This window comes from Sinocyclocheilus rhinocerous, unplaced genomic scaffold (genome assembly GCF_001515625.1).
Source record: "Sinocyclocheilus rhinocerous isolate Xijiao unplaced genomic scaffold, SAMN03320098_v1.1 scaffold223, whole genome shotgun sequence".
NCBI lineage: Eukaryota > Metazoa > Chordata > Actinopteri > Cypriniformes > Cyprinidae > Sinocyclocheilus > Sinocyclocheilus rhinocerous.
The window spans coordinates 412,486-437,283 of record NW_015627230.1 but is presented as its reverse complement, the minus strand read 5'-3'; the positions used below and the strand labels follow the sequence as shown (position 1 = coordinate 437,283).

General features: G+C 38.5%; 4 protein-coding genes across 4 annotated transcripts; 1 reads left to right on the top strand and 3 right to left on the bottom strand.

Moving 5' to 3' along the window:
• Positions 1-776: 776 nt before the first annotated feature.
• LOC107723080 (RNA polymerase II subunit A C-terminal domain phosphatase SSU72) lies at positions 777-5,227 on the bottom strand. The gene is given in 3 exon segments (XM_016531592.1): positions 777-815; positions 1,717-1,818; positions 5,006-5,227. Coding segments are annotated over 3 exon segments (363 nt in total).
• A 1,422-nt stretch (positions 5,228-6,649) lies between these two features.
• Positions 6,650-8,800, bottom strand: fndc10 (fibronectin type III domain containing 10). The gene is made up of 2 exons (XM_016531508.1): positions 8,754-8,800; positions 6,650-8,562 (listed from the first exon to the last, which is right to left on the bottom strand). Exon 2 carries the CDS (start codon positions 8,487-8,489, stop codon positions 7,683-7,685), a length of 807 nt encoding a protein of 268 aa, XP_016386994.1. The 5' UTR covers positions 8,490-8,562; positions 8,754-8,800; the 3' UTR covers positions 6,650-7,682.
• A 2,250-nt stretch (positions 8,801-11,050) lies between these two features.
• Positions 11,051-16,602, top strand: ora4 (olfactory receptor class A related 4). Its single transcript, XM_016531488.1, has 3 exons — positions 11,051-11,184; positions 12,720-13,724; positions 16,544-16,602. Exons 1-2 carry the CDS (start codon positions 11,098-11,100, stop codon positions 13,662-13,664), a joined length of 1,032 nt encoding a protein of 343 aa, XP_016386974.1. The 5' UTR covers positions 11,051-11,097; the 3' UTR covers positions 13,665-13,724; positions 16,544-16,602.
• On the bottom strand, positions 16,319-24,246 carry LOC107722995 (uncharacterized). The gene is made up of 6 exons (XM_016531497.1): positions 24,167-24,246; positions 20,138-20,215; positions 19,301-19,721; positions 18,086-18,349; positions 17,763-18,017; positions 16,319-16,760 (listed from the first exon to the last, which is right to left on the bottom strand). Exons 3-6 carry the CDS (start codon positions 19,556-19,558, stop codon positions 16,530-16,532), a joined length of 1,008 nt encoding a protein of 335 aa, XP_016386983.1. The 5' UTR covers positions 19,559-19,721; positions 20,138-20,215; positions 24,167-24,246; the 3' UTR covers positions 16,319-16,529.
• Positions 24,247-24,798: the final 552 nt, after the last annotated feature.

Sequence of the window (24,798 nt, the reverse complement as noted above, 5' to 3'; positions counted from 1 at the left end):
TACAATAGACAGTTTTTGTATGTACAGGTACTGTATATTAGGTGCTATTTCCGTGACGTCACGGCTGGAGCAACAACATTCAAACTACACGACAGTGATAATCTCAGTGTGCTTTATTCAAAGCTAAACGTCTCTAATATAAGTTTGAATATCATTTTGCGTGGCATTTATAGCCATACTGAGAGCAACAACAGATAGTTTACCTCAGATCTTAAAAATAAAATAAAGCAAAGATGTCCGTTAAAACTGTGAACTCACTGCGAACCAACAAGTGTTTTCCATAACAAACATGGTATCAGTCGCTCAGTATGTACATTTAATAATGTTAAAAAGACTTAATATTTATAATTTAGATTATACGCCTATCCATTTCGTTGTGAGTGCAGAGCGCTTCCAGAGAGGCTCCGCCCACACACGCTTCTGATTGGCTGTGGTATTTGATTGACTCTGTCGCGGCGCGTGTAGTTAGGACAATCACGTGTTGTTGTTCACAACTGCTAAACTGAGGCTAAAATAGAAGGCTCCGAGTGATACTAAATAAAGAGCCATCTGGGAGTCGTAAGAGCCGGCTCTTCTAAGGGAGCCGAGCCAAAAGAGCCGAATCTTTGAAAAGAGCCGAACTTTTTGTTGCCGAAATAGCGCAAAAACAGGCAATATGGCGTCTAAAACGTAAGTATCTTAATATTAACTTCTTGTTTATTGAACTTGCATAAAATCACTATCACATTTTTTATTTTTACGAAAAAAAATGGCACTCCTCGTGTGATTTTGATCAACTATATGAAATGGTTCTCCATGTCGTCCGTGTGCTGAATCTGAGACGCAGCGAAGCACGCGTGAAAAACACTTCTGATGCAAACGGCCTCTGCTTTATGTAAACAAGCCGAGTTATTGCATTTCTTCTGGATTTCAGAGATTGTGTAAGAACGGTCCTCTGCTCAAGAAGTTCACGAAACACTATTCTTTACAAATTTTGTGCTAAAAACATAATGATGTGACAAACTTCTGTAAATGATTGTATTTGATTAACAGCGACAATTTACACGTTTATTTTATTATTACTTATTTTTGCATCACTAAGAAACTATTATACTGTAGTTTGAAATGTTTTTATTTTTATATTTTTATGTAAAATATGAAACACCCACCACTAACTGGTAAAACTCATTGTAATTTTAATGATAACAAAATTATATATATATTTTTTTACGTTATATATTTTAAAAAATGTAATAATATACATTATTCCACTTTAAAACACATCTACTCCATCCTTATTTGACCGTCTAACTCTAGCACACTCTATTCTAATTCTATTTGCGTTATTTGTTGTCTTTTTTTTAATTAAAAAAAAAAAACACTTTACCCTTTAAGACTTGCACTCTATTCATTTTCTGAAATAAGTTAAATAATATATAAGATTAGGTTAAACAAGGAGTAACATTTTATTTCAGTTAAATTTGTTATTTCTCAAATAAAATTTTTTATAGCTTTATTAAATGTATTTTTTTTTTGTTGTGTAGTTAACTATAATAACCCTGACTTCTTGTAAAATCGTGAAACCACTCTTACAGAGATTTGCACAATCAGTGAAACAATTTGTGTAAGTATGCTTTTATGAACATCCATTAAGCTGAACTGAACACAAATGAATCAGCACAGAATAACTGTATTGAACTCAGAGCAGTAAGTCCAGGTGTTGCTGTCTGTACTCACACACTGGCAGAGCTCGCAGATGAGGAATGCTCCTAGCGTCGCCTCCTCGTGGTTGTCCTGAATATCCACATTAATCACATGCACCGGCTGCAAGCTCTCCTGCTCACGAGGTGAAAACAAAGCAAAAAGTAGTTTTTGGCGTATTAGAAATGTCTAAAAATCTTTAGAATGACAAATGTACTTAAATATTGAGGCATGTTTTTATAGACTGCATATCCTGAATCTACGTTTATTCTGTCTCATGGCATTTACTGAAAATCCTTTACATAATTACAAAAATGAGCGGCCTTTTAAAAAAACAGCTTGTAAATCTCTCATTACGCTGCATCATCTCCCAACGCTTGGATTCAATCTTTCCGTCAGCTTGTTTTCTGTCAATCAGCACAGGTTTTGTATTTCATTTTGAGCAAACATTGACAAAATTACCCACAAATAATGCTTTTTCATTTAAAAGTTGAGGAGCGTGAGCTCAGATCAATCAGCTCCAAAATGAAATACAACACCTGTGCTGATTGACAGACAAGCTGGTAAATACACCGAATCAATTATTTGGTAAAAACAGCATGATTTTATAGTACGGTCATTTTTGAATGGAAATACCACAAGTGTAACAAAGTGGGAAATAACCCCCCCCCCATCTTTTTGTGAAGTTGTTATACTTTGTGTAAGTAAAGAGCAGACATAAACCAGCTGCTGATGAACCCAAGAGAAGATTTACTGCCCATGGAGTAAATATACCCTCGTCTTTTCACCAATGCATTTAGACGTCTTTCTTGTGTAGTTGCAACAAACGCAGGTGTCCTACAGAGAAGTTACGTATTTACCCACCGTGATGTCGTTCCAAACCCATATGACTTTCTTCCTTCGGTGAAACACAACAGAAGATATTTTAAACAACACTGGGAACCGAACACACACACTGGACTCCATTGACTTCCATTTCTTTCACAGTTGAACGTCATACAGGTTTGGAACGACAAAAAGGGAGTAACGATCGATTTGGGTCAACTATCTTTTTGATGCGAGGAACAGTTCATGGAGTTCAGAAGAACAAAACGTAGAGCTCATCTTCAGTCGCTAAAACGCAGTGGCTCATACGATTTAAATTATGCATTATAATCACGCTAAAAAAATTAAAGATTCCAAAAATGGTTGTGCAGAGCGATGCCATAAAATAATCATTCTGGGTTCCTCACGAAGAGTTGCTAAAACAACCAAATTTTGTTCTTACACTGTGTTCTAACTAGGGTTGCAAAGGGGTGGAAAATTTATGGCAAGTTTCCAAAAATGCCTGGAATAATAAAAAAAAAAATCCTGGAAAGTTTCCAAAATTTCTGGAAAGTTTCCGCTCATCTTCAGTCGCTAAAACGCAGTGGCTCATACGATTTAAATTATGCATTATAATCACGCTAAAAAAATTAAAGATTCCAAAAATGGTTGTGCAGAGCGATGCCATAAAATAATCATTCTGGGTTCCTCACGAAGAGTTGCTAAAACAACCAAATTTTTTTCTTACACTGTGTTCTAACTAGGGTTGCAAAGGGGTGGAAAATTTATGGAAAGTTTCCAAAAATGCCTGGAATAATTAAAAAAAAAATCCTGGAAAGTTTCCAAAAATCCTGGAAAGTTTCCAAAAATGCCTGGAATAATAAAAAAAAAAAAAAAAACAAATCCTGGAAAGTTTCCAAAATTTCTGGAAAGTTTCCAAAAAATGCCTGGAATAATAAAAAAAAAAATTCATGGAAAGTTTCCAAAAATGCCTGGAATAATTAAAAAAAAAAATCCTGGAAAGTTTCCAACATTTCTGGAAAGTTTACAAAAATGCCTGGAATAATAAAAAAAAAAAATCCTGGAAAGTTTCCAAAATTTCTGGAAAGTTTCCAAAAATGCCTGGAATAATAAAAAAAAAAAATCCTGGAAAGTTTCCAAAATTTCTGGAACGTTTACAAAAATGCCTGAAAATTTTTTTTTTTTTTAAATCCTGAAAAGTTTCCAAAATTTCTGGAAAGGTTACAAAAATGCCTGGAAAAAAAAAATAAAAAAATCCTGGAAAGTTTCCAAAATTTACTGGAAATTTCCCTCGGTTTTGCAACCCTAGTCGTAACTACACGCGACAAGTTTCCAGCGACAGTTTGGGTGTCCACACCAGACACGACAGTCAATCAGAAGCGTGTGTGGGCGGAGCCTCTCTGGAAGCGCTCTGCACTCGACGAAATGAAGAACCCAATTCATAAATATCAAACCTTTTTAACATTTTTAAAAAAAAAAAATACTGGAAAGTTTCCAACATTTCTGGAAAATTTACAAAAATGCCTGGAATAATAAAAAAAAAAAATCCTGGAAAGTTTCCAAAATTTCTGGAATGTTTCCAAAAATGCCTGGAATAATTAAAAAAAAAATCCTGTGAAGTTTCCAAAATTTCTGGAATGTTTCCAAAAATGCCTGGAATAAATTTTTTTTTTTAAATCCTGAAAAGTTTCCAACATTTCTGGAAAGGTTACAAAAATGCCTGGAAAAAATAAATAAATAAATCCTGGAGTTTCCAAAATTTACTGGAAATTTCCCTCGTTTTTTCAACCCTAGTCGTAACTACACGCGACAAGTTTCCAGCGACAGTTTGGGTGTCCACACCAGACACGACAGTCAATCAGATATCAGTCAATCAGAAGCATGTGTGGGCGGAGCCTCTCTGGAAGCGCTCTGCACTCGACGAAATGAAGAACCCAATTCATAAATATCAAACCTTTTTAACATTTTTAAATGTACATACTGAGTGTCTGATACCATCTTTGTTATGGAATATAGTTTTCGGTTCGCAATTTTAATGTTTGTTTGCTTTATTTTCAAGATCTGAGGTAAACTATCTGTTGTTGCTTTCAGTATGGCTACAAGGTCATGCAAAATGTTATTCAAACTCATATTAGACACGTTTAGCTTTGAATAAAGCACATAATCAGTACCTGAGATTATCACTGTCATGTAGTTTGTATGTTGTTGTTCCAGCCGTGACGTCATGAAATAGAAACCGTTTCTAAAATAGAAATTTTGCGTGTCGTGGCTAGCTAGGACTAAAACTCTGATTAACATGGAAAACGCAGCTTTTATCGCATGTAGTTAGGACACGGTGTTAGTGTGAAGAACATTTTGAAATCTAAACCACCTTTTTCCACTTGTTTACAAAAGAATGGTTCCATGGATTTTTCATGGAGCCATCAATGCCAACAGAGAAACTTGATTGTGCATTTGGTCAGTGTTCTAATCGATCAAGGGTTTGGTCTGATTCTGGGGCTCTAGCCGGTGTATTTCTGTGTGTATGCTAGGGATACAGCTCCTTGTCTTTACGGACCAGGTCGTTGTACATCTGCTCGTAAGTGGTTTTGAAGTCGAAAATGTTGGGTTTGTCCGGAGCGGGTCCTGGGAGTTTCACGTGGGTTCCTGTGCCGAAGGAACGCACATCAAACCCTCGCTTGCTGTGGGAATAACAGAGAGACGGTGAGAAACCACAAGACATCAGAACAGCAAACACAGCCCTCCCTGACCTGCGGCGACTTACCTGACCTACATCAACCTGAACACAGACCAGGCTGTGAGGGACAACAAGCCGTTTAATGGCCTGCGATTATGGAATTATCATCTCACGATCTGGCACAGAACCAGTCTTAAGCAGCACAGGTATATTTGTAGCAATAGCCAAAAACTCGTCTCATTTTGTTGACATAGGAGGTATTTTGGATTTCTCTATTTATCACGCCATCAATAAGAAAATAGTCCTACTGTCGATAGCCAGAAAACAATCTTTCATTTCCTTTCCTTTTAATTGTATTTATTTATTAAGGAATAAAATGTTGTATAAAATCAGGCATTTTAGCCTATACAAACAAACCCCTCTGTAAAAACCTTTAGAATATAGATAGTAATAAAACTAAAGTTTGGTGTATGTAAGTGTTACTGAAAATCTCATTTTGAGAAAGCAGCCTTTAAAGATATGTATTGTAATAGAAATCTACAGACAGAAATAGATACAGTGCTATGAAAGAAACACTTAAAGGTGTATTTTGGATGTTTTCTTTCCATTAACCTGAAAAAAAAAAACTTAATGAAAAGCCAAAAAACAGTAAACCCAATAAACAAAATACAAACCAAGCCTGTTTATTAAATTCACCCTTTTATTGACACAAAAGGTTTATATAACAGAGGAAAAAAGCACAGTATTCAAAAGACTGTTCAGCCAGTCAGTGGGTCCTTATTTTGGTGAATATTACTAACTCAGAATTAGAAGAGTCGTGTAAAGATAAGGCATACTGTAAATTATTGGGTTTGACACACAGAGTACAAAACTACAGCGTCCCTCGGATAAAAGTAAAGCAGCTTTCCTTCCTTACTACACTCACTAAGCCTGAAAACACCTTACACAAAGCCATCATATGCAGTTATTTTGCATTTCTGAAACAAATATTAATATAGCTATAAGTCTAAATATCAATGAGTGCACAGTTTTTTGGTAAATGGGATTATTAAACGAGACTACAGATGAAAATGCACATAAACACAGGAAAAATGCTTGTCGGTGTATAGCTAAGCGTATCCCTTATGACAGTTTACCATGGTTTCAACACAAAACCAAAAAACCACGGCTACTATTGGTAACCAAAACAAAATGTTGTATAATATATTTGAACAAACCCCTCTGTAAAAACCTTTAGAATATAGATAGTAATAAAACTAAAGTTTGGTGTATGTAAGTGTTACTGAAAATCTCATTTTGAGAAAGCAGCCTTTAAAGATATGTATTGTAATAGAAATCTACAGACAGAAATAGATGCAGTGCTATGAAAGAAACACTTAAAGGTGTATTTTGGATGTTTTCTTTCCATTAGCCTGAAAAAAAAAAACTTAATGAAAAGCCAAAAAACAGTAAACCCAATAAACAAAATACAAAGCAAGCCTGTTTATTAAATTCACCCTTTTATTGACACAAAAGGTTTATATAACAGAGGAAAAAAGCACAGTATTCAAAAGACTGTTCAGCCAGTCAGTGGGTCCTTATTTTGGTGAATATTACTAACTCAGAATTAGAAGAGTCGTGTAAAGATAAGGCATACTGTAAATTATTGGGTTTGACACACAGAGTACAAAACTACAGCGTCCCTCGGATAAAAGTAAAGCAGCTTTCCTTCCTTACTACACTCACTAAGCCTGAAAACACCTTACACAAAGCCATCATATGCAGTTATTTTGCATTTCTGAAACAAATATTAATATAGCTATAAGTCTAAATATCAATGAGTGCACAGTTTTTTGGTAAATGGGATTATTAAACGAGACTACAGATGAAAATGCACATAAACACAGGAAAAATGCTTGTCGGTGTATAGCTAAGCGTATCCCTTATGACAGTTTACCATGGTTTCAACACAAAACCAAAAAACCACGGCTACTATTGGTAACCACATGGTTTTGCTACACTAACCATAGTTTAACCATGGTATTTGTAGTAAAACTGTGGTTATACAAATGGTAATCAATACACCAGAAAAATCATGGTTACTACTGTACACTTTTACTACAATAAAGCCCTGGTTAATTTTCGTAAGGGATGGCTATGTTCGGAATTGTCATATTATTCCTACTATTTCTGCGGTATACTGTATCCCCTTTCTTAAATTCTTATGTGATTGCCAACATTTTAAATTGCGCTAAAACATGCAAACAGTCTTTTCTAAGAACTGGACGCCATTTCAGAACAGTGCCTACTTTTCTATTTCTCAAAAGTAGTAGACAGCGCACACCGCGCAGTATTCGTTAAATAGTAGCTAAGTACTCCATTCCGAACGCAGCCGGTAAATAGTAAATAGTGTCGTGAAAGTGCAGTTTGACGTGGATTCCGCACTTGGTTGTAGGAAAAGTGCGCATGTGTGTTTGCGTGACGATAACGATGTTTGATGCCGATACTTGTGCTTGCGTTTTCACAGGTGCGTGTGTAAGTGCGATCTGTGCGAGTGCTGCGCCGCGAGCGTGTGCTGCGCCGTCGGGTTCATGATGTTCTCGGTGATGTACGCCACCAGCAGGCAGATGATGACCAGCATCACGCAGATGGCTCCGCCCACCGTCGTCATGGCGATAACGATGTCCTGCATCCCGCCGGGCGCGAGGCTGAACTCCACGCAGGCTTCGTCCCGTTCGAGGTCGTAGGGCCGCACGCACAGCCGGTAGGGGACGTTCGTGTGCAGCTCGTTAAGTAAATAATCCCTGCAGCCGGAGCCTAAATGAACGCCGGCGCATTCGAATTGCGTGTAGCTTCCGTTCCACCAGCAGCTAAGCCTGAACCCGCCCGTTTGATCTGGAGCGGGGCCCTTCGGCGGGGCCTCGTGAGCGACCGTCCACTGAATGAACACACTTCCGTTGGACAGAATATTCGCCGTGAGTTGCCCTCCAGGTGAGCTCACCTGTCGACAGCTAGCGCTAGCACACCTGAAGTCAGTTTGGGCGTAGCGGAAGCACAGACGCCCGGGGTCACCTGCGTCGAGAGTGCGGTAAGCGCACAAGGGCCCGGGGTCCCCCAGAACGCGCCACCGTCTCACAGCACTGCTGTTGTCCTGTAGCTTTGGTAGGCGCTCGGTGATTCCCAGAGAGTCTTTATTGGTGTATTTATTGGTGTTATTACTGTCGGTGGTGTCGTGTTGCGCATCGCTGCTGGCCCGGTTCGGTAAAGCAGAACTCCCGCCGCTGAGAACCAGCAGAACCAGCAGAACCGATCCCTGACGGCGCGCCATGTCTGATTTAACGGTTAAACGTTCGCAGATGCGGAGAATAGCGCGTTCGCCATCACACCTGCGCCGCGACGACCTGCAATAAAACAACAACAAATAAATCAGAATGAACACTGACCGAACGCAAAGCAGCACACCGGCCTCGAATTAACACAACAACGGCCGAGTCTCTGAATTCAAGACGAGCTAAACAACCTCAATGAAGATTATTCATCAGACTGATGTCGTGCGCATAGATTTAATGCAAATAAAGAAGAAGATTATTACCTCAGAAAAGCAGAAACCGCGCGCTGCAGCCGCCGGACGGGAGCGAGCATCTGTCCGAGCGCACGCGCGCGCGTCACTATTAATTATCATATTTCCTCTCATGCACTCTCGCTATATCTCCGTCACGAGCCTTTATCAGTTCTACAAAAGACCTGTTCTGCTTTCAAACATATGCTCTACATCATGTACTTCTGCTAAATACGGGTAGACCGTCTGCTGATAAAGTAGTATTAGCTGCAGAAACCTGTCTACAAAATACACTGGTAATACCATATTTCACGATTTTGGACACGTATGGTCATATTCTTGGCGATAGGAAATAGGTTTGATTTGTTGAGTTTTGTGTTTCATCGTTTTACTGAAAATACCTCAAACATATAGGTTACATCAGCGTCTTAATGTCTATCAGGTGACTTTTAAAAACGTCCTGTATCAGAAACATTCTGTTATTTCTGCGTTCGCGCATTTAATTTGGCATTAATTTATAATGTCTGCCCTCCTTCTGTGTGTATTTTCAGCTGTTTCAATATGCCTCCATCTAGTGTTCATCATCAGCACAGTTACTGATCGGAAACAGAGAACTAATCCAGATCACCTCATCAGCTGTTTACAATCCGTTCTTCTTGCGGTACACAAAACAGCCACCTGGTACAAATTTGCGTAAGATTGACGCACGGTGAGCGAGCGAATGAAGTATATTGTCACGTAGCCTAATAATGAGCTGATTAGAGTTAGTGATGGTGATGCTGGTCCAAACACACACACACACTGGTTTATCTGGAGGATTGAGTCAGCGCTTCCACTAATGACGGAACATGACGAATCAGAACCAGTTAATAAGACCCTGGAGTATTAGAGACGAACGCGTTCATCAGCACTTTACTCTCTCTCACACACACACACACACTCTCTCTCACACACACACACACTCCCTCTCTCACACACACACACACACACTCTCTCTCTCTCTCTCACACACACACACACACACTCTCTCTCTCTCTCTCACACACACACACACACACTCTCTCTCTCTCTCTCACACACACACACACACACTCTCTCTCTCTCTCTCACACACACACACACACACTCTCTCTCTCTCTCTCACACACACACACACACACTCTCTCTCTCTCTCTCACACACACACACACACACTCTCTCTCTCTCTCTCACACACACACACACACACTCTCTCTCTCTCTCTCACACACACACACACACACTCTCTCTCTCTCTCTCACACACACACACACACACTCTCTCTCTCTCTCTCACACACACACACACACACTCTCTCTCTCTCTCTCACACACACACACACACACTCTCTCTCTCTCTCTCACACACACACACACACACTCTCTCTCTCTCTCTCACACACACACACACACACTCTCTCTCTCTCTCTCACACACACACACACACACACACTCTCTCTCTCACACACACACTTTACTCCCGTAAATATTTCTCAGAGTAAATAATTCAATTTGAGACCAACAAACAAACTACCATACAAAAATATGTTCTAAGAACGTTTTCCTAATCTTCCTGTTAAGTTATGAAAACGTTATATTTTATTCTCAGAACACTCAAAGCGTGCATTTTTAAAAACTTTTTTTTTATGGTTATGTGAACGTTAAGGGAACATTGCATTTGATCATTTTGCAGTTAAAAAACTCCCCTTTTTAGGTTCTGCAAACATTAAGGGAAGTGTTTTGTAGCAGTGCTCTGATCTCTAGCAACATTTAAAAACGTTAGACGAGCGTCCAGCTAACATGTTTCAGAAAGAAAACCTTCCATTAATGACGTGTCTGTGTAACGTTCTGAGAACATTATTCAACACCAGATCACTTTGAACGAACGTTCTATTAACGTTACTAGAATAACGTTTGTTATAACAGCCTATTAAACGATTATGAAACACAAACAATTTATAAAACAACACAAATGCGAAAGAGTAGAATAAACAGGCCTGTATAAACTCCTCTGAGTCTGAGAGTTTTCACTGACGCTGCTGGCCGCTGAGCTGATGAGGCTCAGTGATCAGATGTTTATCGTCACTCAGGCGTTTCATAATAATAATGATTAAAGATTAAAATCCCCGCGGCCTCAGAAGCCTGGAAAACTGCAGAGCGTCTGGTGTTCGAGTTTAATGGAGCCTGAAAGCACGCTGTTAAGGCTGAGATTGTTCATCTGAGCGCGTGTGTGTGTGTTTATATACTGAGCTGAAGTGAACGACAGTGCGTTACGAGCCGCGCGATGGACGGAACGGACGCGGAGACCGACAGACGGCCCTGAGACAGACAGACAGACAGACAGACAGAGAGAGAGAGACATGTCTGAGATCCTGACGGTGGACGCCATCCTCTTCGGCCTGCTGGTGTTCTCCGGCATCATAGGAAACATTCTGGTCATCCATGTGGTGAGAGAGAACATCCAACACGAATAACCAAGATACATGCTTTTATTTCAGTGCATTTATCTGTTTTGGCAGAGACTTTTATCCAATGTGACTTACAGTGCAATCAAAGTACACGTTTGCATTTTCATAGTTTCTTGCTTTCCCTGGGACTCGAACTCGTGACTTGGCGTTGCGAGCGACATGATCTCTAAGCTACTGTATCACTAACGATTAAGTGAAAAATGATACAGAAGAGCGTTTTTCTTAACTCTCAAGAATCTTAAAAAACATGAAGCCTATTTTAGGACCATTAAGATTTAAAAAAGAATTTTTATATTTTTTATTTTCCATGATAATTAAGTTATCATTAATGTGATGCGGGAGAAATAAACATTGTAAAGTATTTAAATAATATGAAATTTTTTTTGTACTTTAATTTTTGCTGATTTTTTAATTAAATGAATAAAATAAAATTAAATATTAAAAAAAACAAAATGTAAACATGTGAAACACTTTTTTCATATTTAATGAATTTTATTTAATCTAAATATTTAATATATTTAAATACACATTTTATATTAAATATTACAATAACTATTTCTTCTTATTTTAACAGTATCAATTTCATTTTTTCTCAAATCATTTCATATTTCATGTTTTTTTTATTTCATCAAAGCAAATATTTAATATTAAATTATTATTAAAACTATTAATTTAATAATATTAATATAATTTAATTTGAACAAATAAAACCATTAAACACGACATCTAAATATTTAGCATATTTAAATAAATATTTAATATTAAATTAATATCATTAATTAATAATTATGTATTTATCATTTTCGTAAAACATTTCATATTTAATCGCTTTTATTTAATCTAAAATAAATATTTAATTTATTACATTTATTATTTAAGTTACTATTAAAACACGAATTAAATAATTTAATTAATTCCATTCAATTTTAAAGGGGGGTACAATGCTGTTTCATGCATTCAGAGTTGTTTACACTGTTATAGAGTTGGATTCTCATGCTGAGCATGGACCAAGTTTCAAAAAACTATATATATATGGAGTAATTCTGTGCCAAAAATCTTACTTCCGGGTTCGTACAAGTTTCGGAGAGTTTTTTTCTATAGTGGCTCTTAATGACGTAGACGAGGGTGGAACTCCTTATATGGGCATTTCTCCCAGAAGAACGCGCCCAGACATCATCCTACGACACGCCTCCAGGAGCTCGGCTGTTTCCGGAGAGAATCGTAAAGCTGTATCTTTCTTTTATAAATATGATCAAACTAAAGACTTTTTGTAGATATGAAGGATGCAGTACTACTCTATAGGTACTCAAGATTAACATGAGATTGGGTGAAACTGTGTGTGTTATGTCCTCCTTACATATTTATTTTTAATATCGTGAATAATGAGCATTACCAATAAAAATCGAGAAACAAGTAAACCATATGGATGCAACAAAATATCATTTAGTTTCTGACTGTGGGCTGAAATGCAACATGGACGTGTCAACATTCGATTGTGTGTTGTGTGCTCGCAGGTGTTCCAGTGCGCTAAAGAAAGCGCCTCCCGCCATCTGCCGCCCTCCGACACCATCCTGGTGAACCTGTGCATGGCCAACCTGCTGACGTCAGTCTTCCGGACGGTGCCCATCTTCGTGTCGGATCTGGGTCTGGAGGTGTCGCTGTCGCCGGGCTGGTGCCGCGTCTTCATGCTGCTGTGGGTGTGGTGGCGCTCGGTGGGCTGCTGGGTGACTCTGGCCCTCAGCGCCTTCCACTGCGTGACCCTGCGGAGGCAGCATGTTAGCATGGGTCCGCTGGGTCATCAGCGCGAGCGCCGGCGCATCTGGGGCCTCCTGGGCGTCGTCTGGGCCGTCAACCTGCTGTTCTCGCTGCCGGCGCTGGTGTACACGACACATGTGCGCGGAAACGCCACGGTGGAGCTGATGGTGATCAGCTGCACGACTCGCCCGCTGCTGGGCTGCGTTTGGGAGTTTCCCACTGACCAGCAGGGCTACGCCTTCGCCTCCACGTCGCTGGCGCTCAACGAGGTCATGCCGCTGATTCTGATGGTCGGGACTAATTTCGCGACGCTGCACTCGCTGGCCAAACACATCCGGGCGGTGACGGCGGGCAGCGGTGGCGCGGCGGAGCTGGACGTGTCCAGCGAGAGGAAGGCGGGTCACGTGATCATGGCTCTGGTCACGCTGTTCGTCGGCTGCTGGGTGCTGCAGGTCGCCGCGGTCACGTACTACAACCACAATGGCGGGAAGCACACGGAGGGACTGCTGACCGTCGCGCATTTCTCGGCGTCGCTCTTCGTGGGCTTCAGTCCGCTGGTGGTGACGCTCGGACACGGGAAACTGCGCCGGAGAATCAGGGCGATGATGCAGCGCTGGACGCACTGGATCACACGCCCGCGAGCGGACGCCGCCGCGCAGAAAGACGCGACAGTCGCGAAAACCGCACAGAGCGGGAAAACGTGACTTATATTTGCATCAGTCATGTGCGCAAATTGAGGACATTTTATTTTTCAGGATTCACAGGTAAATAAGAAGTTACGAAAAACAATTTAATTTGAAATAGAAATCTTTTGTGACGGTATAAATGTATTTACTGTCACTTTTGATCAATTTAATACGGAAATCCATTTCTGCTACTGAATAAAAAAGTTTCTTTTTTACTTTTTTACTTTTTTTCGCAACTGCGAGTTTATATCTTGCAATTCTGAGAAATATAAACTCGCAATTGCAAAATAATTTAAGAATTTAAAGATATAAACTCGTAATTGTGAGAAAAAAGTCCGAATTTTGAGATAAAAACTCATAATTGCAAGGAAAAGTCAGAATTTTGAGATAAAAACTCATAATTGCAAGGAAAAGTCAGAATTGCGAGAAAAAAGTCAGAATTGTGAGATAAAAACTAAATTGCGAGAAAAAACTCAGAATTGAGATAAAAACTCACAATTGTGAGAAAAAGTCAGAATTGCGAGATAAAAACTCATAATAGCGAAAAAAAAGTCAGAATTGCGAGATAAAAACTGAATTGCGAGAAAAAACTCTGAATTGTGAGATAAAAACTCACAATTGCGAGAATAAAATCAGAACTGTGAGATAAAAACTGAATTGCGAGAAAAAACTCTGAATTGCAAGATAAAAACTCAATTGCGAGAAAAAAGTCAGAATTGGGATAAAAACTCACAATTGCGAGAATAAAATCAGAACTGTGAGATAAAAACTGAATTGCGAGAAAAAACTCTGAATTGCAAGATAAAAACTCAATTGCGAGAAAAAAGTCAGAATTGGGATAAAAACTCACAATTGCGAGAATAAAATCAGAACTGTGAGATAAAAACTCTGAATTGCGAGAAAAAAGTCAGAATTGTGAGATAAAAACTCATAATTGCGAGAAAAAAAGTCAGAATTGAGAGATAAAAACTGAATTGCGAGAAAAACTGAATTGAGAGATAAAAACTGAATTGTGAGAAAAAACTCTGAATTGCGAGATAAAAACTCAATTGCGAGAAAAAAGTCAGAATTTAGATAAAAACTCACAATTGCGAGAATAAAATCAGAACTGTGAGATAAAAACTCACAATTGCGAGAAAAAAGTCAGAATTGTGAGATAAAAACTCATAATTGCGAGAAAAAAGTCAGAATTTAAATAAAAACTCATAATTGCAAGAAAAAAGTCAGACTTGTGAGATAAAAACTCAACTGCGAGAAAAAACTGAATTGCGAGAAAAAACTGAATTGCGAGATAAAAACTCAATTGCGAGAAAAAACCACATAATTGCGAGAAAAGTCAGAATTGAGATAAAAACTCACAATTGCGAGAATAAACTCAGAACTGTGAGATAAAAACTCAATTGCGAGAAAAAAGTCAGAATTGTGAGATAAAAACTCAACTGCGAGATAAAAACTGAATTGCGAGAAAAAACTGAATTGCGAGATAAAAACTCAATTGCGAGAAAAAACTCTGAATTGCGAGATAAAAACTCATAATTGCGAGAAAAAAGTCATAATTGAAATAAAAACTCATAATTGCGAGAAAAAAGTCAGAATTGTGAGATAAAAACTGAATTGTGAGAAAAAACTGAATTGTGAGATAAAAACTCCATTGCGAGAAAAAGGTCAGAATTGAGATAAAAACTCACAATTGCGAGAATAAACTCAGAACTGTGAGATAAAAACTCAATTGCGAGAAAAAAGTCAAAATTGAAATAAAAACTCATAATTGCGAGAAAAAAGTCAGAATTGTGAGATAAAAACTCATAACTGCAAGAAAAAACTCAAAATTAAGAAATAAAAACTCACAATTACCTTTTTTATTTTTTATTCAGTGGCAGAAACGGGCTTCCGTACTTTAATGCATCCTTGATGAATAAAAGTATTGATTTCTAATTAAATCACACTTATCCAAATGTTTTTGCAAAAATATTGTGCAGCACAATTGTGTTCAACATAATAATAATAATCAGAAATGTTTCTCGAGCAGCAAATCAGCATATTAGAATGATTTCTGAAGATCATGTGACACTGAAGACTGGAGTAATGATGCTGAAAATACAGCTGCGCATCACAGAAATACATTACAGTTTAACACATATTCATATAGAACACAGCTGTTTTAAATAGTTATAATATTTCAAAATTTTTACTGTATTTATGATCAAATAAATGCAACCTTGGCGAGCAGAAGAGACTCAAAACCTTCAAAAATTATTACAAACTTTTGGCCGCTATAGTATACATGAAAAAAGACCAAATATGAGGTGATAAAAATTATTCATGCGTTCATGTTTTTAAAATTCCAGTAAATAATGAATAAATCTGAAGTTAATAATGCTGTTCAAAATCCACAGTGTTTCACTGCAATTAATCTCGTTTGAAGCAGAAATCTGACCAAATTCTGAGGTTTTTGTTTTAAACAAGAAAAGAAACGTAATTTTCTTTGAAAACATGTATATGTATAAAACCCTATGCACTTATGAGGCCCAAGTAAACGGATGTTGTTTTAACCATTTATGCTCTTTTATTTAGTTTTATTCTTATGTGTAAATAAATGATGGTTTTATATGATCCGCAGTGTCAGTGCATTGCTGTTAATCGTCTCAAAAACACACGATATCTGCAGAGAATCTCCAGTCAACTATGAAGAAAAAGTCTGAGCAAATTCACAGACATTCGTTCAAGCGTTTAATCAGTCGAACAGCAGACACGATACAGATACAGACAAACATGATGTAGTCCAAACAACAGACTTCTCTTCAGTCACAGAGAATTCGGTTTGACTGATGATTGACACGCTGAAACTATTTCATAACGCAGCATGTCTCTGATATCTGATGTCTATCCAAATACAGAGATTATACGCGACAGGACTGACGTTATAAACGCCCGCAGCTTCCTGTGGCCCACGGCGAGGACGAGGGGCGAGAACGCGATGAAGCTCATGTTGGCGAAGCGAGCGATGATGAGCAGGAACTCCGTGGAAGATCCGCGGTTATAGTTGAAGTAGTTGACCGAGATGACGTTCGTTCCCCACGACGAAATAAAGAGCACGTTTAGAGTCAAAATCACCTGAGAAAACACAGAAGTTCTGTTAGTCGAGTTTAACTTGCAGAACGCAATCGGGTCTGTTTTGACCCGGAAGAGATACATAAAAAGTTCTAAAAGATGCATAGTGTTTAGTAAGGGAACGACACTTATGCTTTAAGACCCTCAAAATACACATCATTTTAAATTTTTACAAGAGATACAGCCATTTAAATTGTTCAGGTCATTTTGACCCGGGTATGTGTGGAGCACCACTAGTGCCAAAAATACTTTTGTTAAATGACCTTTGAAGTTATATTAGTGTCAAAAACCTGTTGTAAAATATATTTCACATTTTTTCCATACCTCACACAGTTTTGGACTGAATTGTGTTGATGAGCATGAACATGTGTGTCTATCGACGTGAAAACCTGATTACATTTAATCTGAAAGTGAAATCTATGCACGTAAGACAAATTTATTTAGTTGAAAATGTCATATTTGTGTCGTTTTGCTAGACACAAACATGTAGGTTTTATAAATGGTAACAGTTTTTGAGCAATCATGAGTTAAATTAAATTCCATTAATTCTCAGATTGTATGTTCTTATAAATTTCACACAATCATAAATTCAAATAAAATTTTTAATCAATACTGAAAAAAATGTGTATTTTGCATCATTTTTTTTTTTTTTGGTGTGGTTCATGTGCAATATGAAATTTCAAAGAATTTAAATTCAAATAAAATTTCTAATCAATACTGAAAAAAATGTGTATTTTGCATCTTTTTTTTTTTTTTGGTGTGGTTCATGTGCAATATGAAATTTCAAAGAATTTCAAAATTTTTTAATTAAAAAGAGATAAATGCAATAATAATGAAATAAACTTTTAATTTTTTCCATGCACACTCATTAATGAGATCACACATTAAATTAAGGCTGTTTTATAAAGCAACAATCCTTTGGGTCCAAACGGATGCAGAATGCAAAGCAGCATGTAGATTTTAAATACATTATACAGTAATTTCCAATTGAAATCCTACACTCACTTTAGCGGCCCGTCGCTCCGCGGGGATCCGGGTGACGACTGGCGCGTCCTGACTCTTGGTGCCGGCGTTGCGCGAGTGTCCGTGAGCGTACAGCGTCAGCAGCGAGCCCAGGTTGGTGATGTTCATCAGGCAGATGGGAAGGGATTCGTGGATCACCATGGAGGAGGTGGCGAAGGCCAGGCCGCTGTATGCCGAAGGAAAGTCCCAAATACAGCCCATCAGCGGCCGAGTGGTGCTGCTCACCAACATCAGCGTCTGCAGGAGAGGTCAGAGGTCAAACGAGGTCGTGCACGAGGTCAACACAGATAAAGAGTCGGACTGACCTCGGTGGAGTTCTCGTCTCCGTTGTTGGAGAAGATGAACGCTGGGATGGCGTAGATCAGATTGAGGCTCCAGACGAGGACGAAGCCGAGGATGAGGGATCCAGGGGGCCCGCGGGGGCCGTGCAGGGTGATGACGGGCGGAGCGACCCGACGCAACGTCTGGAAGTGAAACGCGCTGAGAAAGAACGTCGACCAAACGTTGGCAGAGCGCAGCCAAACCCAGATGCCCATCATAAGGTGGCACATATCTCTACTGAGGAAAATCTGTGAGGAAACACACAAGTTGGTGTTCGAATCAGAGGAATCACATAAACCATTAGCTATGTTTCCATCCAAAGATTCGAATTTAACTTTAAATAGAGCATTAAAATAGGTGGATGGAAACATAGCTATTGACATAATCCACAAACAAAACAAGAATTTCAGACCGGACAAACTTCTGTCTGCCAAGTGTTTCGATTGTAAAGCACGTTTCTATCCAATAAAAAACTCTTGATTCTCTTGAGTCAAACTGGTTTTTAGTTGGTTTTGAATGCTCTGAACAATCAATAGCTCTAGTAATGAATCAAACTCCCAGCAGTAACCTACATAACCCAATCAATCTCTGAAGAACCAATCAATAGACCCGCCAAACCCATTATTTTTGGTGGTGGTCCTCAAGTCAAGACCTTCACAAAACTGGACCAAAAAGACACCAGGTTGGGTTTATACTATAGAGACTGAACCCGCTCCACACCTCAATATCCATCCATTCATTAATAATTATCCATCCAACCAAACCACTGTGTGGAGAATCACACGAACCATCGACACAATCCACCAACCACAAACAAGCATGTTTTAGCTTTATCTGTCAAGTGTTTTAAATTGTAAAGCATGTTTCTATTCAATAAACGACACTTGAGTCAAACTGGTTTTTAGTTGGTTTTGAATGTTCTGAACAATCAATAACTCCCAGCAGCAACCTAAATAACCCAATTAATCTCTGAAGAATGAATCAATAGAGCCACCAAACCCCCAAACGTGAGTTGATGTTGTTCTTCTACTGTGTCAGCAGCTCAAAACCTTCACAAAACTGGACCAAAAAGACACCAGGTTGGGTCCACACTCATTTCAGTGGATTGGCTATAGAGATTGAACCCAGATATCCACACCCCATTCACTAATAATTATCAATCCAACCAAACATGCATCCACTTGTTCATGCCATCGTACCTCCGCTCCCAGATCGGACACCATCACGACTGTGTTTCTAACCAAAGACACCATCAGGTTGGAGAAAGCCATGTTGACCAGAATCACGTCAGAGCTTCGGACGGCTCCCGTCTCGCGCAGAAGGCTTTCCCCAACCACTGCGATGACCGTGGTGTTCCCCACGTTCCCCAGCATCACCAGAATGACATAGAGAGCGAAGTATAATGGAGACGAAGAGATCTGCTGACTGACGCTTGAGGGTTTTCTTTGAGGGGCCATGTTTCTTCAAATGTCTTCAGACGTCAATCGTGAATGGAGCTTCTCTCAGAACGTCTCAGAGATGTTGTCATTTCTCCATCCAAGCGCCTCCCTCTCCGCCCATCGACCGCGAGCCCCTTTTATGGGCCGTGGTTACCAGATTAATATCAAACCAATGGTTCTGCTGTCATAGGAGAAGACGCCATGAATGGCAGGTGAGATTCCACCAGAGATATCAATGTTTTGGGATACATGAGCTGAACTTGCATCTTCACACACGAGGGAGTAAATATCCCCACCTGGTTAATTAAACTCAAGCTAGTTAGCAGTCTAATTCATTAGTAAGCCCACCACAATCCCACAGAGTGTGGGTCCAAAAACAAAAACTCCTGAAGGTCGTTACTGGAGTCATTGGTTTAACAACAATGTAGATGGTCTGCATTGGTCTTTAGTTCTTTGTACGTTCGATCAGGGATGGTCAATCCTCTCAACACATAAAACTACCGATTCTGAGTACAATGCATAATGAGCGTCGTGAATACTGAGCACATTGTCTAAACTACGCATACTTTATTTAGATGCAGAGTGGTTTCCACCAACCTGATGACCTGATTAATATCTGTTTTAATCACACACTGTTGGCGTCCAAGAGAAACCACCGGAGATGACCACCGACCTCTGAAAGAAAGACATTTTGAACATATTCATTTTCATATTAAACACTGCATCAATCATTTATCATTAGACTGAAAGAGTTTTGAGTATGACTATTTTGTATTAATTCAAACCATTCAAGTCCATTTATAACAAAAATACAGCAACCCAGAAGATAAGTAGAAAAATAACCCCCAAAAAATCCACGGTTAATGCAGTTTAACCATGGTAACCACAATTGGCCATGGTTTTGCCACACTAACCATAGTTTAAACATGGAATTTGAAGTAAAACTGTGGTTATAAAAATGGTAATTAATCCACCAAAAAAAAAAAAAATAACATGGTATAATTTTACTATAATAAAACCATGGTTAACTATCGTAAAGGAAGATATTTGGATAATGGGGGGATTTGATCATATATTTTATATAAACGTAGACGTACAAGCCAGCTAACAATTTTTGGTTCCCAGAACGTTATTTTTATGGTTTGTTTTTGGTTAGAACGTTTCTTAACGTTCCCAGAAAGTTAGTTTTTATTATTCTATTATTCTAACGTTCCCCTAACGCTATTCTAACGTTCCCAGAAAGTTAGTTTTTTTTTGTTTTTAGAACGTTAATCTAACGTTCGAACGTTTTCTGTAAGTTATTTTTAGGTTATTTAAAAAAACCCACAATGCAACATTCTTGGAACGTTATTTTATGGTTACAAAAAAAAACAAAAAAGAACGTTCCCCTAACGTTAGTATTTGGTTACCAAAAAATAACCAAACGGTAACCAAAAACTAACGTTAGGGGAACGTTCTGTGTTTGCTGGGAATGATGTGTAAAGCACATACACACATAAATACATATATTGATGTACAAATAAAGCAATCGTGATGTAAACGTGTGTAAATCGGCTGATGCCGATTTTAAATAATTTTTAACGGTTGATCTCCACAGAAAACGCGCGAAGGTGGATCGGAAAACAGCGCGCGCACTTTAAACTGTCAAGAAACGCAAACAGACGGACGGGTTTCAAATGTTTTCTGAGTAAAAAAAAAACATTCTTCTATATGTGTAACGCATAGATATTGTATCAGTCGTGGCGTTCTAACGTGTCGCGACACTGGTTGATATTAGCGAGAAACTGATCGGTTGTCAATCTTCACCTCAGAGACGATAGAAACCGTCGGATTCAGAGTGACGAGGTAAACACGACAAATATGATATTTTGACTGAAATTATGGACTGATAAACTAAAACTGTAAATATATGCACGATAAATAGATGTAAAGTATTTTGACTGAAAATTTTGTAAGGTTTAAAACAGAATATCTTTTTTTCCCTGCATGTCTTCATGTATAAATAGGAGCAAATGCATGTGAAATGAACAGATGAATTATGAACCATAAATTAATGAAACACTCAAACTCGTCAGGTGATGCTGAACGGCATTCTTCATAATATCAAAGCTCACTCTTCTGCATCTCAGTTCTCTGGTTGTGGATTATGAGTTAAATCGATCCTAGTGTGACGATGCTGTTTAATAGTCGCTAGGTGGCGCTAGAAACACATCACAACTCAATACTGCTGTCAATATGACACGCATCTGGCTGACTGATGCAGAAAGAGACATTTATTAACACAATGTACGAGAATTGAACCTCTTACGTGTTTGGCTCCATTTTTAAGCCTCTGCTGTTAAAAATGCTGGGTTAGAAAAAAAACAACAACAACCCAATCTGGTGGATAAATATAGGACAGAGAACATGAAGGATTAATCTATTATAATAATTGGGCTGCACAAGTAACCCAGCTGTCTGGATTACACATTTAACCCAAATGATAGCTCAGTGTAAGAAAAAGTTTTTAAAATTATTCTAGGAGGAAGGGAGCAACAGCTCAGTGCGCTGGAATCTGTGGCAGAATAACAATTTTATGGCATAAACATGATTTTATATTACTTTAGTGCATGTACACTTGCTAATATTTATGTTTGCAAAGTAAAAACACAATCTAATAGTAAAGAAACACAGGTTTACCGTCAAACACTGGTGTTGGTGTGACGTGACGTGGCACATTTGGATCGCTCCCATTATAATCAATGAAGCTGCCCACACGGCAAACCCTTCGCTGATTATAACAGAAGCAGTCCAGTGTATGTCTGCATTCGTCCAAAGCCAACAGCCCTAGCAGACATGAAATAATAATAACCATATTATGTGAGACAGCAGACGTTTTTCAGTCTCTACTGCAGTAACAATTTGATAGAAACACGAGAGAGTACAAACCTTCAGTTCAGGACAAATTAAATTACTCAAACGATTCTTCAGTTTTTATTATTACTGATGCTTCAGTTCCATTCAGGTTGATGCAGATAAACCGTCCGCTCTCACAGCCATTATATGATTTGATATGTGTCCAAAAATTCTATTTCCTTTAATTTAATGCATCCTATTTGGTCTGTCAGATAGCACAGGTACGTCTGTAAGACGTCTGTTAAAGATCGCTTGATCTGGAAAGCATCTGCTGTGTACAAACATATGGCAGACGTCTGTAAGATGTCGTTTTTAGAACGTTAATCTAACGTTCGAACGTTTTCTGTAAGTTATTTTTAGGTTATTTAAAAAAACCCACAATGCAACATTCTTGGAACGTTATTTTATGGTTACAAAAAAAAACAAAAAAGAACGTTCCCCTAACGTTAGTATTTGGTTACCAAAAAATAACCAAACGGTAACCAAAAACTAACGTTAGGGGAACGTTCTGTGTTTGCTGGGAATGATGTGTAAAGCACATACACACATAAATACATATATTGATGTACAAATAAAGCAATCGTGATGTAAACGTGTGTAAATCGGCTGATGCCGATTTTAAATAATTTTTAACGGTTGATCTCCACAGAAAACGCGCGAAGGTGGATCGGAAAACAGCGCGCGCACTTTAAACTGTCAAGAAACGCAAACAGACGGACGGGTTTCAAATGTTTTCTGAGTAAAAAAAAAACATTCTTCTATATGTGTAACGCATAGATATTGTATCAGTCGTGGCGTTCTAACGTGTCGCGACACTGGTTGATATTAGCGAGAAACTGATCGGTTGTCAATCTTCACCTCAGAGACGATAGAAACCGTCGGATTCAGAGTGACGAGGTAAACACGACAAATATGATATTTTGACTGAAATTATGGACTGATAAACTAAAACTGTAAATATATGCACGATAAATAGATGTAAAGTATTTTGACTGAAAATTTTGTAAGGTTTAAAACAGAATATCTTTTTTTCCCTGCATGTCTTCATGTATAAATAGGAGCAAATGCATGTGAAATGAACAGATGAATTATGAACCATAAATTAATGAAACACTCAAACTCGTCAGGTGATGCTGAACGGCATTCTTCATAATATCAAAGCTCACTCTTCTGCATCTCAGTTCTCTGGTTGTGGATTATGAGTTAAATCGATCCTAGTGTGACGATGCTGTTTAATAGTCGCTAGGTGGCGCTAGAAACACATCACAACTCAATACTGCTGTCAATATGACACGCATCTGGCTGACTGATGCAGAAAGAGACATTTATTAACACAATGTACGAGAATTGAACCTCTTACGTGTTTGGCTCCATTTTTAAGCCTCTGCTGTTAAAAATGCTGGGTTAGAAAAAAAACAACAACAACCCAATCTGGTGGATAAATATAGGACAGAGAACATGAAGGATTAATCTATTATAATAATTGGGCTGCACAAGTAACCCAGCTGTCTGGATTACACATTTAACCCAAATGATAGCTCAGTGTAAGAAAAAGTTTTTAAAACTATTCTAGAAGGAAGGGAGCAACAGCTCAGTGCGCTGGAATCTGTGGCAGAATAACAATTTTATGGCATAAACATGATTTTATATTACTTTAGTGCATGTACACTTGCTAATATTTATGTTTGCAAAGTAAAAACACAATCTAATAGTAAAGAAACACAGGTTTACCGTCAAACACTGGCGTTGGTGCGACGTGACGTGGCACATTTGGATCGCTCCCATTATAATCAATGAAGCTGCCCACACGGCAAACCCTTCGCTGATTATAACAGAAGCAGTCCAGTGTATGTCTGCATTCGTCCAAAGCCAACAGCCCTAGCAGACATGAAATAATAATAACCATATTATGTGAGACAGCAGACGTTTTTCAGTCTCTACTGCAGTAACAATTTGATAGAAACACGAGAGAGTACAAACCTTCAGTTCAGGACAAATTAAATTACTCAAACGATTCTTCAGTTTTTATTATTACTGATGCTTCAGTTCCATTCAGGTTGATGCAGATAAACCGTCCGCTCTCACAGCCATTATATGATTTGATATGTGTCCAAAAATTCTATTTCCTTTAATTTAATGCATCCTATTTGGTCTGTCAGATAGCACAGGTACGTCTGCAAGACGTCTGTTAAAGATCGCTTGATCTGGAAAGCATCTGCTGTGTACAAACATCTGGCAGACGTCTGTAAGATGTCAGTTTTACATTCATTCTAAACCATAAACATCTTAGAGACATCTTAAAGACATCTGATACACATCTGATAGGAGACGTCCTATAGACGTATGGCAGATGAGCAAACACT

Coding starts and splice junctions, on each gene's coding strand:
- fndc10 (XM_016531508.1), bottom strand. CDS start 8,489: ATGGCGCGCCGTCAGGGATCGGTTCTGCTGGTTCTGCTGGTTCTCAGC.
- ora4 (XM_016531488.1), top strand. CDS start 11,098: ATGTCTGAGATCCTGACGGTGGACGCCATCCTCTTCGGCCTGCTGGTG. Junction 11,185..12,719: donor ACATTCTGGTCATCCATGTG/GTGAGAGAGAAC, acceptor GTGTGCTCGCAG/GTGTTCCAGTGCGCTAAAGA.
- LOC107722995 (XM_016531497.1), bottom strand. CDS start 19,558: ATGGCCCCTCAAAGAAAACCCTCAAGCGTCAGTCAGCAGATCTCTTCG. Junction 18,018..18,085: donor GAGACGAGAACTCCACCGAG/GTCAGTCCGACT, acceptor CCTCTCCTGCAG/ACGCTGATGTTGGTGAGCAG. Junction 16,761..17,762: donor CGGAGCGACGGGCCGCTAAA/GTGAGTGTAGGA, acceptor GTGTTTTCTCAG/GTGATTTTGACTCTAAACGT.